The sequence below is a fragment of the Mesoplodon bidens genome (assembly GCF_964165515.1).
Source record: "Mesoplodon bidens genome assembly, chromosome: 10".
Lineage (NCBI taxonomy): Eukaryota > Metazoa > Chordata > Mammalia > Artiodactyla > Ziphiidae > Mesoplodon > Mesoplodon bidens.
Genome location: NC_138172.1, coordinates 68,675,393 through 68,691,013, shown reverse-complemented (window position 1 = coordinate 68,691,013; position 15,621 = coordinate 68,675,393). Strand labels below are relative to the sequence as shown.

Here is a 15,621-nt window from a genome sequence, read left to right as displayed (position 1 = left end):
GGAAGGAAACACCAAAGAGAAAAAAATAAACATGATGGGAGAGAAATTACTTAGGATAATGGAGGGTGTGATGGTTAATTTTATGTGTCAGTTTGGCTAGGTTATGATGCCCAGTTTGGTCAAACACTAGTCTAGATGTTGCCGTGAACGTATATTTTAAATATTATTAACATTTATAATTACTTAACTGTTAAGTTAAGCAGATTACCCTCCATAATGTAGGTGGGTCTCATTCAGTCAGTTGAAAGCCTTATGGGCAAAGGCTAAGGTTTCCAAAGGAAGAAGGAATTTTGCATCAAGATGACGACATAGAAATCCTGCCTGAGTTTCCAGCCTACTGGGCTACCCTGTGGATTTCAGACTTAAGACTACAACATCACCTCTTGCCTGAGTTTCCAGCCTACTGGGCTACCCTGTGGATTTCAGACTTAAGACTACAACATCACCTCTTGCCTGAGTTTCCAGCCTGCCCTACAGATTTAGAATTTGCCAGCCCCCACAATCCTTAAAACAAACCTGTCTCTTTCTCTCTTTACCCTATTGCTTCTGTTTCTCTGGAGAAGCCTGATTAATACAGAGGGCTCTAGGAAGGATGACCCTAGAGAAAAAAATGGAGCTGTTTGACTATAATCTGATACAAGCTTTCCAGTTTGGCAGAGAGCTTGCAGATAAGTCAGTGATAGATACTTTAAAATAGAACTATGCAAGGGAAAAAATTGAAGCAATTGTTAACTCCAGAGAAAACAAAAAGTGGCATAGAAGACAGAGTAATTATTCTGCCTCATTTGGTTCAGTTATAAACACTGAATTAAAAAAAATTTTTTTATCGAAGTATAGCTGATTAACAATGTGTTAGTTTCAGGTGTATAGCAAAGTTTTACATATATATATATATATATATATATATATAAGAAATACATATATATTCTTTTTCAGATTCTTTTCCATTATAGGTTATTACAAGATATTGAATATAGTTCCCTGTGCTACACGGTAGATCCTTGCTGTTTATCTATTTTATATATAGTAGTGTGTATCTGTTAATCCCAAGCTCCTAATTTGTTCCTCCTCTTTCCTCTTTGGTAACCATAAATTTGTTTTCTATATCTGTGAGTCTGTTTCTGTTTTGTAAATAAGTTCATTTGTATCATTTTTTAAGATTCCACATATAAGTAAGTGATATCATATGATATTTGTCTTTGCCTGACTTACTTCACTTGGTATGATAATCTCTAGGTCCAACCATGTTGCTTCAAATGGCACTATTTCCTTTTTATGGCTGAGTAATATTCCATTGTATATATTTACCACATCTTCTTTATTTATTCATCTGTCAATGGACACTTAGGTTGCTTTCATGTCTTGGCTATTGTAAGCAGTGCTGTTATCAACTGGGGTGTAGGCATCTTTTCGAATTATAGTTTTTGTCTTTTCCAGATATATGCCCAGGAGTGGCATTGCAGGATCATGTGGTAACTCTGTTTTTAGTTTTTTAAGGAAACTCCATACTGTTCTCCATAATGGCTGCACCAATTTACATTCCCACCAACAGTGTAAGAGGGTTCCCTTTTCTCCACATCCTCTCCAGCATTTATTATTTTGTAGACTTTTTGATGATGGCCATTCTGCCTGATGTGAGGTGATACCTCATTGTAGTTTTGATTTGCATTTCTCTAATAATTAGCAATGCTGAGCATCTTTTCATGTGCCTGTTGGCCCTCTGTATATCTTCTTTGGAGAATAAATGCTGAATATCGGTTTAAGGAAAATGACAGTGGTGGAAGAAGTTATATGGAAGTTGTGGTGTAAGTAAGTCAAATCCTCATCTTCACTGAGGAAGTTAAAAAATATCTAAAATTGAAAATTTGAGAAAAAGCAATAGTATTTAGAAACAAGGAGATAAATAGCAGAAGAAACAACTAAAAGCATTTAAAACAGCTGCTTGCTGATTGACTCCAGTGGGAGTGGGTGGGCAAATAGCTGCTGTTTATCATTATAAATCTTGTAGATCATTTGGTCTTTTTTAAGTCCATATGTGTATTACTTTGATAAAAATAAAAACTAAATTAAAAGTTACGTGGGGGGCTTCCCTGGTGGCGCAGTGGTTGAGAGTCCGCCTGCCGATGCAGGGGACACGGGTTCGTGCCCCGGTCCGGGAAAATCCCACATGCCGTGGTGTGGCTGGTCCTGTGAACCTATGGCTGCTGAGCCTGCGCGTCTGGAGCCTGTGCTCCACAACGGGAGAGGCCACAACAGTGAGAGGCCCACATACCGCAAAAAAAAAAAAAAGTTATGTGGGTCCAATACGGAAAATTTGGAAAGTACAGAAAAGTATAAGAAAGAAATAATAACCACTCATAATTCTTCCACTCAGAGAAGGTAACTATGCACATTTAAAAAAATTGAAATATAGTTAATTTACAATGTTGTGCAACTACACACATTTCTTTCTTTCTTTCTTTATTTTTGGCTGTGTCGGGTCTTAGTTGTGGCACTTGGGCTCTTCATTGCAGCGCACGGGCTCCAGAGCACGTGGGCTCTGTAGTTGTGGCGGGTGTGCTCTCTAGTTGTGGCACAAAGGCTCAGTAGTTGCGGCACATGGGCTTAGTTGCCCCACGGCATGTGGGATCTTAGTTCTCCGACCAGGGATTGAACCCCCGTCCCCTGCATTGGAAGGTGGATTCTTAACCACTGGACCACCAGGGAAGTCCCAACTATGCACATTTCTGAGGAAAAGGATTATTAAATGAATTTATTGGTATTAAGCTGTCAGAGCTTGAGGATTTTAAAATATCATAACAGATATAAATGGACAGATAATAAGAGTATAATACTGCATGTGAAATATTGTAGGTATAATTACATACAGTATAATCATATACAGTATGATCCCATATGTGTTTATGTGTGTATTAGAAAGTAATCTGTACACCTGAAACTGATACAAAGAAAAAGGAAAACTACTAACCTCTTGGCAGTTAATTTATTCTACCGAAATTTGTGAATTTCAATGTACTACTCAACATACTCCCAAATAAACGTTATTATCCACACTGATACTTTCAGTCAGATGAGGCCATGTAGTTGCTAAATGGAGTTCACTAAAATAAAAAAAACATAAAATAATGTTTTAAACAAAAATAAGAAAGTACTCTGAAGGGATACCCACCAAAATGTTACTTGGTAGTGACCAGGGCTGGGGCTGGGACTAGGGTGGGCAAGTGAGGAGTTAGGACTCACAGTGTAAGGAAACACACTCTCCGGATCATGCAAGCACAGGGGCCGTACCTGAACTTGAGTGCCTCCTTGAATACTGTGCCCTAGGTGCCTCACTTGCCTCAGTCTCTGCCCTGGTGGGGACATAGAGCTGCTGGATTGTGGACACTTTCCCCTTCATATTTTTCACTTAGATATACATTTAAATTGCTTGTAACTCCAAGGTATGTGGACCAGCAGCATTAGAATAACCTGGGAGCTTCTTTGAAATGCAGAATCTCAGCTCAGCCCCAGACCTTCTGAATCAGAATCTGCATTTTAGCTGAATCCCAGGGGATTTGTTTGCACGTTGAAGTTTGAGAAGCCCAGGGCTAGCAGGCATCAAGCACAGTTCCTTCCCTCAATTGGAAGGAATATTCAGATGCAATTGCTGTCATGGCCTCCAGTGGGTTGGACACACACTACCAGGGGGTAAGACGCCTGTTCTCTAGAGGACTGTGGTCTTTGCCAAGAGCCTGAGCTTCAGCTGGTGAAGCAATCACAGGTTAGCTTGATGGAGGAGAAGCAGGTGATTCCTTTGGGACAAAGAACAATTTAGAGCAAAGTTTAAAGAGAAGGGAAAGGCTAATGGGTCTGAAACTGGGGAAAGGAGCAAGACAAAAGAAGTGCTAATATTCAAACCAAGTAATTCAAGTCCCATGGTGATGAAGAATAACTTAGTATCCTATAAGGTTGTTCATTCCAAGAGTTTTTAGAGAAATCTGTTATAAAACTGAGAAGCTTGGATTAGGTGAATTATATTGTATTTATAAGAAGGCAGAGACTTCCCTCATGGCTCAGTGGTTAAGAATCTGCCTGCCAATGCAGGGGACACAGGTTTGAGTCCTGGTCTGGGAAGATCCCACATGCTGCTGAGCAACTAAGCCCATGCACCACAACTACTGAGCCCGTGCGCCTAGAGCCCATGCTCTGCAACAAGAGAGGCCACTGCAAGGAAAAGCCTGTGCGCCGCAACAAAGAGTAGCCCCTGCTTGCCGCAACTAGAGAAAGCCCACGTGCAGCAACTAAGACCCACTGCAGCCAAAAATAAATAAATTAATTTATTTAAAAAAATTATAAGAAGGCAGAGTTAACATAGAATAGAAAATACAAAGGGAATGACTCTGTTTCAGTGTCAATTAATTAATAACCAGAAGTCAATTAATAAGGGTCCTGCTGTATGTCTGCTGTCCATTTAGATTAGTAAATTAGATTAAAAGAGAACAGCAAAGTAATATATACTGCAATGGCAAACATTATTGACTGTATCAGCCAATATACATTCTTGACCTCTTTTTTCCTTGCCTGCCTCCCTAACAGGTCATAAAAAGCTGAGTATGCTCTCCCAGGAAGGGTGGACATGTGATAAAGTTCTGGCCAATGAGACCCCTGTGGAGGTCTCTAGACATTATATGGAGCCACCACCACTCTCACCAGAATGGATTCAGAGTGATCTTTCCAGGGCCTGGAGTAGGGTGAGGTGAGCCAGACACTCACCTTGGTATAAGATTTATGAAGGTGGCAAAAAATCAGTAATTAAGGTAATATTTTAATGCAATATTAAAAAAATAAAAATTAATGCAAAAAAATCCATGATGAATGAAATGTCAACATTTATAATAAAGGCCAGGGTTGTTCCTGTTGGTCCAGTGGTTAAGACTCCTTGCTTCCACTACAGGGGGCACGGGTTCGATCCCTGGTCAGGGAACTAAGATCCCACATGCCACAAGGCCCAAAAATAAAAAAATAAAAATAAATAAAATAAAATAAGGGCTGGGCCTGACAACACCAGAGTTTTAGAGTGAGGCAAATGAGGCTGAGTCCTGCAAGAGTAGGATCAGATCACCCTAATTTCCAACCCACAGGTAGGGGGTCAGGGTGGAAAAAGTGATTGGTGGCACTTAGGTTTTTATGCCCACTCTCTAGCTGCAAGGGAGTCTAGGAAAGAGACTACCTGTAATTTTCAGTTTTGATAGTGAGAAGTGGGAAATACTTGAAAGGGATTCAGGAGCTAGGTCGTCAAAAAGAATGACAAATGTCCACTACACTTAATGGAGTCATGGTAAAATGTCACCATTTAGGTCCATGAAGGGCTAGCTCAGCATATTTTGGCTAGATTATTTTGAGGAAACCTTTAGGATTTATTAGAGTTGGGATACAGATACATTAATATAGGACTATAGAGAGTGGAGAACAAAATTCCTCTCCTGAATCTGGGAAGGCTCCAAGGAAAAGATAAGGTTTGAGCTGGGCTTTAGAGGAAGGAAAGGGGAAAGCGGAAAGAACAGTGAATTTTCAGTTAGAAAATGGGGTTCCCTGCTTCACTACTTGGCTTCCCAGCTGTGAGAATTCAGGCAAGTCACTTTGCTTCCCCAAGTGTTAGTTACTTTATCTGTTGTTAAAAAAACAAAAATTCCACCAAGTAAATTTGAAGATCTATTGGCTTTGTTCAATCTTCATGAATCAGGCAGCATTCCAGCTAGTAAAGAGAAAGGTGCTCTAATGGGTTGTACAAAATGGAAGGTTTTTGTGGTCGGGAGGAGGGTGGGCCAAGGAAGCTATTAGCAAAAGAAAAGAAAGAATTGCTTTAGGCCGGATCACCATATTTTGGGGAAAGGGTGAGGTTCAATCATGCAGATTCCATCTTCTTCCTTTGTGGGAGTTGTGGGGGAGATGGAGAGGGTCCACGTGACAGATTGCCTCACTGGTGCTGACCAGAAAATTCCAGACTGGACGATTGAGATTACATTACCAAGGGAAGGTGGAAACTGCAATTAGATCAGGTATTAAATCTAAGTTTATTATCATGGGCTTTAGCACAAGTGATGCCATTTTGGGCCTGTGGTTTTCTCTTTAACACTAAAAACGTATCCCTTGTAACCAACAAGGACCTACTGTATAACACAGGGAACTCTGCTCAATATTCTATAATAAACGAAGTGAGAAAAGAATTTGAAAAAGAATATATATATATATATATATATATATATGTATAACTGAATCACTTTGCTGTACACCTGAAACTAACACAACATTGTAAACCAGATATAGTCCAATATAAAATAAAAGTTAAAAAAAAATAAGTTAGAAAAAAAAAGCAAAAATAAAAGTAAAGGGCAAGGACTTCCCTGGTGGCACAGTGGTTAAGAATCTGCCTACCAGTGCAGGGGACACGGGTTCGAGCCCTGGTCTGGGAAAATCCCACATGCCGCAGAGCAACTAAGCCTGTGCACCATAACTACTGAGCCCGTGCGCCTAGAGCCCGTGCTCCACAGCAAGAGAAGCCACCTCAACGAGAAGTCTGTGCACCACAATGAAGAGTAGCCCCTGCTCTCTGCAACTAGAGAAAAACCTGAGTGCAGCAATGAAGACCCAACACAGCCAAAAATAAATAAATAAATAAATAAATAAGTAAAGGGCAAGACCTTGATCTTGAAAATTAAAAAAAAAAAAAAAATCTTATCCTTTGAGACCTGCCGAAGAGTTGTGAAGATCGAATGGCTGCTATCAAAAAGACAACAGGGGACTTCCCTGGTGGTGCAGTGGTTAAGAATCCACCTGCCAATGCAGGGAACACAGGTTCGAGCCCTGGTCTGGGAAGATCCCATATGCTGTGGAGCAACTAAGCCCGTGCGCCACAACTACTGAGCCTGTGCTCTAGAGCCCGGGAGCCACAACTACTGAAGCCCATATGCTCTAGGGCCTGCATGCCACAACTGCTGAACTGGCGTGCTGCAACTACTGAAGCCCCTGCACCTATAGCCTGTGCTCTGCAACAAGAAGCCACTGCAATGAGAAGCGCATGCACTGCAACGAAGACTCAATGCAGCCAAAAAAAAAAAAAAAAAAGACAACAGGATGTGGAGAGAAGGGAATCCTCATGCATTGGTGGGAATGTAAATTGGTGCAGCCACTATGGAAAACAGTATGGAGATTTCTCAAAAAATTAAAAATATAGAACTAGAATTTGATGCAGCTTCCACTCCTCGGTATTTACCCAAAGAAAACAAGAACACTAATTAGAAAAGATATATGCATTCCTATGTTCATTGCAGCATTATTTACAATAGCCAAGATATGGAAGCAACCTAAGTGCCCATCAATAGATGAATGGATAAAGAAGATGGTATGTGTGTGTGTATAATATTCATATACATATGAATATTACTTAGCCATGAAAAAGAATAAAATTTTGCCATTTGCAACAACATGGGTGGACCTAGAGGGTATTATGCTAAGTGAAATAAGTCCGACAAAAACAAATACTGTATGATTTAACTTATATGTGGAATCTAAAGACAAAGGTAAATACTGTATGATTTCACTTATGTGTGGAATCTAAAATAAATATAAATGAACAAACATAAAACAGAAACAGAGTTATAGATAGAACAAATAGGTGGTTGCTAGAGGGGAGGCAAGTGGGGGAAAAGGTGAGGGAGATTAAGAGGTATAAACTTCTAGTTGCAAAATAAATAAGCCATGGGTCTGAAATGTACAGTGTGGAGAATATAGTCAATAACTATGTAATATCTTTGTATGGTGACACTTGTAATTAGACTTATATCATTTTGAAATGTACAGAAATATTGAAACAGTATGTTGTATAACAGGAACTAATATAATATAGATCAATTATACCTCAAAAACAAATAAATGAACAAACTCATAGAAAAAAGGATCAGATTTGTGGTTACCAGAGGTGGGGAGGGGGAGTTGGAGGAAGGTGGTCAAAAGGTACAAACTTCCAGTTATAGGATAACACAAGTACTAGGGATGTAATGCACACCATGATAAATATAATTTACACTGCTGTACGTTATATATGAAAGTTTGTTTTTTTAATTTTGTATTTATATGAGATGATGGTGTTTACTAAACTTATTATGATAATCATTTCATGAGGTATGTAAGTCAAAGCATCATGTTGTACACAAATTTATACAGTGCTGTATGTCAATTATGCCTCAATAAAAATGGAAGAAGAGTTGTGAGGATCACCTGAGATTAAGTGTTTGCACGTGGTTTGTAGACTGAAAAGCGCTATGCAAACATCTGGCACTGTGACTAAGTGGTTAAGGATGGGGAGGACTTTGACAAAAGGCACTGAGGGAGAAGGGCCTCTGGGCAAGGAGAATGAAAGGTGAAGTGGGTTTTTTAAAAATTAATTAATTAATTAATTAATTTGTGGCTGCATTAGGTCTTCGTTGCACGCGGGCTTTCTTTAGTTTTGTCGAGCGGGGGCTACTCTTCCTTGTGGTTTGCGGGCTTCTCATTGTGGTGGCTTCTCTTGTTGTGGAGCACAGGCTCTAGGCACGCGGGCGTCAGTAGTTGCAGCACGCGGGCTCAGTAGTTGTGGCTCACGGGCTCTAGAGCACAGGCTCAGTAGTTGTGGCGCTTGGGCTTAGTTGCTCCGCGGCATGTGGGATCTTCCGAGACCAGGGCGTGAACCCGAGTTCCCTGCATTGGCAGGCGGATTCTTAATCACTGAGCCACCAGGGAAGCCCCAGCGAAGTGGTTCTTGTGTGCTAAGACAAAAGGAAACTAGGCTTTGAAGTCTAGAAAGATGAAAGTACTCAAGGAAAGCCTATGTTTTTAAGACCATTAAGGAAACAAAGCCTGGGACTCCAAGCTTGAAGGATAAAACTAAGCCCTATGGTCTTACACAGTTACACAAGAGCGTGGGGGTACCCTAATATCACAAAACACACTAATGAGTGACTTGCACACACGCTTCTTTCTCTGCCTACATGGCCTCTATTGAAGGCAGGCAGGGACCATGTCTTACTCATCTTTGTTTCCAGGAGCCTGACACTTCCGGTTAAGAGCACTGCACTCCACTCTCAAGGAACCATTGAGTGCCCAAAGGCTTGGGACCTCTTTAACTCAAGGGGTGGGATGGGCTAAGCGGCTGGGTAGCCTTGAAAAGCAGGTTCTTCTGTACACACTGGGATGCCCTCCCGGTATCCGATTCCAAACCCCATCCAAGGCAAGGCGTGTTAATCCTCACTTTAAGGAAGAGTAGGCGGGGCCAAGGACTCCAGCGGACCTATTTATGATGAAAATCAAGAGAAGGTGGGGGACCAAGATTACACAGGTGATAAAACTTCATGGAGCTACACGTGAACGCGAGCACGCACCCACACGCACACGCACAAATGAGTTCATGCCAAACTGGTTAAATCTGAGTCAGACTTGTAATCTAGTTAATTGCATTGGTCTAGTCAATTGTATCCCTCCAATGTTAATTTCCTGGTTTTGATAATGTAGTTTAGTTATGTAAGATGTTGAGGGAAACTGGGTGGGTGATGGGTAAAAGGGGCCTCTTTGTACTAATTTTGCAACTTTTTGTGAGCTTATAATTATTTCAAAATAAAAATAAAAACACCCTCCCCCGAGCCCAGCTCCGCCCACCCCCAGAAGGCTCCACACCTCACACTTCCGCGCTCAACACAGCCTCTCCTGCTGGAATAAGGCGAGGAGGGGCGGGGCCGCGCACGCGCAGACCTGAAATCCCCACCGCTTCACGGGGAAGTAACGCTTGCGCAGTCTGGGGCCCTGGCCGCCGCGGCAGCAGTCTGCGCCGTGAGGGACCGGTCCGCCTTGGCCCCTCAGCTCGCCGTCTTTTCCGGCAGTTGGGGCGCTTCCTGTTGTTCGCACCCGCAACCGCCCCTCGGCGCCTACCACAGAGCCCCTCACGCGTTGCGTCCCCTCCTCTGGTCGGCTGGCTGCTGGTGCTGGGGTTTCGCTTCTCCGCACGTCGAGACCGCTGGCCCGACCGGCGTTTGCGGCTGTCGGCCGCCCCCAGCCCTGCCTTCCCTGGGGCTCTGGTGAGTGTCTAGCTGCTGTTGTCTTCGTCCATCCCTGGCTTTTCCCTTCTCTCCTCTTCCCCCGACTCTTTTTGGGGTTTTCCCCTTCCCGCCGGCGTCCTGTTTCCAGCCCTGCCCTTTCGGCCCCTGCTGACAGGCCCCCTCCTCCTGGCTTCCAGAGGCTCCTTGTCGGTCCTCTGCATGTTTTCCCAGTCCCAGGCTCCCCACCCCGTCCTCTCTGTCTTCGTGTGCAGTTGGGGCGGGGAGCCAGGCTTTCTTTCCGTGTTGCCTGCTTTGTCTGCTCCCTGCCACCGCTCAGTACTCTCCGGGATGTCGGTCGTTAGGAATGTTCACCTCCTTGTCTTTTTTCTAAGAACCTGAGAGGTGTTGTGTGAGGCAGAGATGTTGGTACCTTTGCGTCTTCCCCCTTCCTGATGGTCAGTCTTAGGGTACTGGCCTTCAGAGAAGCTGACTCTAAACCACACGGAAATTTAGTGAAGACACTTCTTTTAAGATGAGTGGAGAGGAAATGTCAGTAAGAACTTGGAGCAAAGTCTGTGCAGAAGGACTTAGAGAAAGCATGCAGAACGGCCAGTAGAGAGACCAGATCTCCCAGTTGACTAAACGACACAAAGAGGAACTTGTTCTTTTTGAAGTGTACAGAGGAAGGCTGGAGTGAAGAAGCCCCGTGCTTCCTCTCCCTTTCAGCTCCCTTTGGCTCTGACTTAGAATTAGCCAGGCAGTGGATGTGGTTTCCCTAAGCACAAAACAACCACCGCCACAATAACCCAAGCGTTAGATGGCAGCTTCTTCATAAGACGAGGAGAACAGCTCTATCCAACTCTGTATAGAAAACCATTCCATGTCCTAACCCTACCCCAATCATACATATATATTTTTTCAGCTCCGGGTAATGGACATAAGAGACCAGTATTTTCCTAGCAGATCTTTTATAAGGTACTTAACTATGCATAGCACTGTGCATGATATGGGGAAGGATATTGCTCTCCAGTGGCTTACAGTTCAGTAGGAGAAATTAGATATGTAATTCTTAAGGAATAGTCTCAGCCCCAGTGTTGAATTGTCCAAATATTGAGTTGTCAGTCACAAGGAAATAAAGAATTTTGGTGAGAAAAGGGGGTATTTATGGAGTTAACAGGGTACCATTTTAAAGTCAATCAGCTAACCATGCATAACTATCTAGATTGAATATAACAGTAGTTTTCATTTGATCTCCTTTTAACGTTTGCCCTGACTTATGAGGATCACATTCTTTTGTTAATTTTTTTTAACTTTTAAGAATTTCTTACGTACCTATTATTTCCTAATTCTGAGTTGGAGAATGAAACAAATAGGGCAAAGGCCTCCTGTGGCCTATAGGTCAGGGCAAGAAGGCTTGAATTGTCAAAAGCTTTAGGTAAAGCCCTGTAAAGTACTTGGTTGGCCCAGTAAACCTATAAATTGCTGTAGGGCACTAGTAATTGTAACTTTTGATGAAAGGTTATTAGAATTAGGCTAACGCTTTTATGAGCGGAGGAAGAGGAGGGGGAGGAGGTTTGAAGAATCATCAAAGGGAAGGACAGTGCAACCTTTGCCATTACATCAGAGACTGTATGAAGGTTGGAAACCATTCAGCTAGAACATTGTTGGCCTGCTGTATGTGTTTCTTTGAGTGGACTTAATCTCCTGTTGATCTGTTACAAAGGTTAGGAAGTCATGGTAGTGACTTAAATGGGTCAAAACGTTTGTGCCCCAGTTTTTATATACCCATCAATGTACATGTAATTTTGTTCTTTACCTTTGTTGACACCTGAAAATCATTAACTTGCTCAACTTATGTTTACTAATTGCCTATTATATGGAAGGCGCTGTTTGTCTTAAACACTCTCTAGCCGTATTTTTATGTGGAAATAATTTCATTTGTTAAAATGTAAATATATATATATATATATATATATATATATATATGACGAGAGAGAAACAGAGACATTCTCCAGAAATTTTCAGACAAAGGAGTACTAAGGGCTCTCTCGCTTCAGACTTGTTTTTAAATCTGCTTTTAAAATTTCTTCACCAAACTTAAAGTACATGTGGTTTTCATTGTGGGTGGAGGGGGTACAGGCTGACAAATAAGGAACCACACCCGAGCTTCATAAACCAAACAGAGGTTTTTAAAAAAAATTCTACTGATAGCCTAAAAACATTTGAGTTTGCTTTGGTGTTAGCAGAAACTTTCCCATAAAAAGTAACGTTTTATAGTAAGGTAGAGATGAGTTCAATATCTTGAATTTGTGATTACTGATCATTTTGGCGCATCATGAATCAAAATGTTTGACTTTGAAGTAGAGCCTTGATTTTGAATCTTTTTTCTCTGATGACAGTATTCTTTGTGATTTTCCCTGAGTATCTTTTTATAAAATTGCTTAATGTTAAGCCTATTTTCTTAGTGTTTGCACATTCCTTAAAAGCCTAAGTTTAATCTACAAAACAATTTAAAAGTCCTTGAAAATGGCCCTTGGCCCCTCCTGATTTTTACTCAGCTTCATATTGGGATGAAAATATAGACTTAGAGGCAGGTCCTGTAGGAGGAAGGCATGATAAGGATAAAATATTGAGTATTATTGCCAATGCTGGAGCGAGTCAAGGTTGGTGAACAATTTGGCGAGGTGTGACAATGTAGGTTGGCAAAAAATATTTAGGGCAAATGAGGTTTAAATTTGGCGGGAAAAATGTTCTGTAAGCTATTTAAACCTTGCTGGTATCGGTTTTCAAATATGTAAAACTAGGAGGTTAGGATCTCTTGTTTTTAAGGTATCTTCCATCACTAAAATTATGATTCAGGTTTTTTCTTTTGTAATATTGTTTCCATCATAGGTCTTTGTTTTAACTTGTCAATTCAACTAGATGGTAAACGTCTATCGAATAACCATAAGCCATGTCACAGTACATATATACCTGTAGATGAAGATTTTAGTCATAGATTTTTTTTTAAACTATAGAAATTGTAAATTTAAAAGTTCTTGGTAACTTAATGGTAATAGTACACACTCATTGAAGAAAATATAGAAAATGTGGAAAACACAAACAAGAATAAAATGATCTATTGTATTCTCACTGCCTAGAGTTAGGCCACTAATAACATTTTGATATATATTTCTAATAATTCTGTGCATATACAGTAAACACATAAAATGGTATACATTCTGTTTTTTAACCTATTCTTTTTCACTTAAACTGGAAATATTTTCCCTGACATTAAACATTTGAGCATATTTTAATTGTCTGCATATTAATTTCATTGTAGGACTTTTCCATAATTTAATCAGTTCTGTTGTTGGTTATTCAAGTTACTTCTAGTTTTTCTTTGTCATTACAATGCTGCATTGAATCCCCTTGTGTATGAATCCTTATGGGTCTTTGATTTCTTCAAGATAGATTCCTGGATGGCAAAGAATTGTACTGTCTATGTTATTATATATTCTTAATATATGTATCTGGTATTGTAATCTTGTTCTCTTCTTTTTAAAAAATGCAACACTATGCTTTAAAGATATATTCATGTTGCTTTTAGATACAGGTAGATTGGCTTCTGACTGTTGTACGGTATTTCTTTGTATGCATCCACAACATTTTATTTATGATTTGCTTACTGAATTGCCTCCAACTTCTCATAACACAGATGATGGCATAGTGAACATCCTCTGTAATGCACATCCTTGTGCATGTTCCCTTAAGAGCCTGTGTGACAGTTTCTCTAGGCCTTATACCTAGGGATGATATTTCCGGGTCAAAAAACATTAATGTATACTTATTTTCACCAAGTATTCTGTTTGTTTTTTGTTATATATTGTTTGTCCTCCAGAAAACTTGGGTCAATTTACATTCCTACCAATAGGGTAAGAGAGTGCATAATTGGTGGATTCTAACTCCAAAACTGATACCTTTTTTTTTTGTTGTTTCTAGCAGCCATGGCAATGACAGGCTCAACACCTTGCTCGGCCATGAGTAATCACACAAAGGAAAGGGTGACAATGACCAAAGTGACACTGGAGAATTTTTATAGCAACCTTATCGCTCAACATGAAGAACGAGAAATGAGGTAAAGAATTTTGAGAAAATTGTGTCATGGTTTTGGCATCCATGTCTAGTATCGTAAATCACATTCATAATATGGTTGAAAGGAGACAAGAATAGCAGCAGCCGTGTTACGGCCTATTCGAGTACAGTGGAGTGACAGTGTCACTGATTTCCAAAGCCCTTGCTATTAACCCACTTATTTCTACTGCTAGTCAATAACATAAAATTTCATGGTAGTATAAAAAAATTAATTGGGCCAAAACCTTAAGAGTTCATTGTGAAGGCAGTGTGATGTAATGGAAAGAGCAAACCTTATGGAGCCGGATCTGGCTTTAGAATCCTGCCTTTACCATTTAGTAGCTGTATGAGGTTGGAACAAGTTCTTAAGTCTTCCTGCGTATCAGCTGTCCCATCTGGAAAATGGGGATACTAGTACTTGCCTTGCAGGATTGCTGTGGGGATTAGATATAACATATATGAGTACCCACCAAAGTGCTTCACACAGTAATCACATAGTTAATGGGGTAGTAGCGTTACCGACTCCAATCTCATACTGCTGGCTGCATGACAGGCCAATAAATCGAGAGACGAGTTGTTGAGGCAAGAAATAGCGACTTTATCCAGAAAGCCAGCAAACCGAGAAGGTGGTTTGCCCCTAAAGAACCATTTTGCCTGAGGCTCCTTTTGTACTAAAAGGGAAGGGAGTAAAGTCAAACATTTCCTGGTTCCAATCAACCTCCAGAGGCGTTGTGTTAATTTCTCCCTCTCTGCAGTCATTCATTCACAGGTGGGCCTGGTCAGGATGTTTCCTGTGAACTAAACAAAGGTATTTTAGCTTAATGCTCATTACCTGGTTTCCCAGAGATGGGCATTTATGTATAATTTAAGCTTATAGGCAACATCCCTTTAGTGATTAACTTGTAATAGAATACAAAAAGTTCTTCCCTATTACAGTAGCAACTATTGTTACTGATCTAGTGTGCACTATCCATGTAGTAACTCATAATTAAATTTTTTTCCCAATATTTTATTATGAAAATATTCAGAAGTACAGAAAAGTTGAAAGAATTATAGTGAATACCCATACAGACATCATATAGATTCTACTATTATCATCTGTTGTTTTATCACATATCGATCTATCCATTCCTTTATCCATTCATTAATTCATCTTAACTTTTTGCTTGTACTTCAAAGTATGCTGCAGATGTCTATATGTTTTACTTCTGAATATTTCTGCTTGTATAACAAATGGAGTTTTCTATATATATTTTAAGAGAGTGGAAAATCTGTGTACAATGAAATGCACCACCTTAAGGGTACGTTTCGGAGTTTTGACAAATACATACACCTGTATAACTTAAACCCCTATCAAGATGTAGAATATTACCATCATCCCAGAAAGTCCGTCCCTGGAGATTCTCCTTCAACCCCAGGCCACGGTTGTGATTTTGTTTCTACCATAGATTAATACTGTCTA

The 15,621-nt window shown here is 40.5% G+C and overlaps 1 protein-coding gene across 2 annotated transcripts in view; it reads left to right on the top strand.

The window, feature by feature from the left end:
* Positions 1 to 9,850: 9,850 nt before the first annotated feature.
* Positions 9,851 to 15,621, top strand: part of STK38 (serine/threonine kinase 38) — a 40,483-nt gene continuing 34,712 nt past the window's right edge. The window contains exons 1-2 of one of the 2 annotated variants that reach the window (XM_081247734.1): positions 9,851 to 10,085; positions 14,028 to 14,163. In XM_081247734.1, coding sequence (XP_081103860.1) covers positions 14,033 to 14,163 — 131 coding nt within the window. In that variant the 5' untranslated portion in view covers positions 9,851 to 10,085; positions 14,028 to 14,032. The remainder of the gene's footprint in view (positions 10,086 to 14,027; positions 14,164 to 15,621) is intronic. The other variant, XM_081247733.1, reaches the window with a different exon arrangement.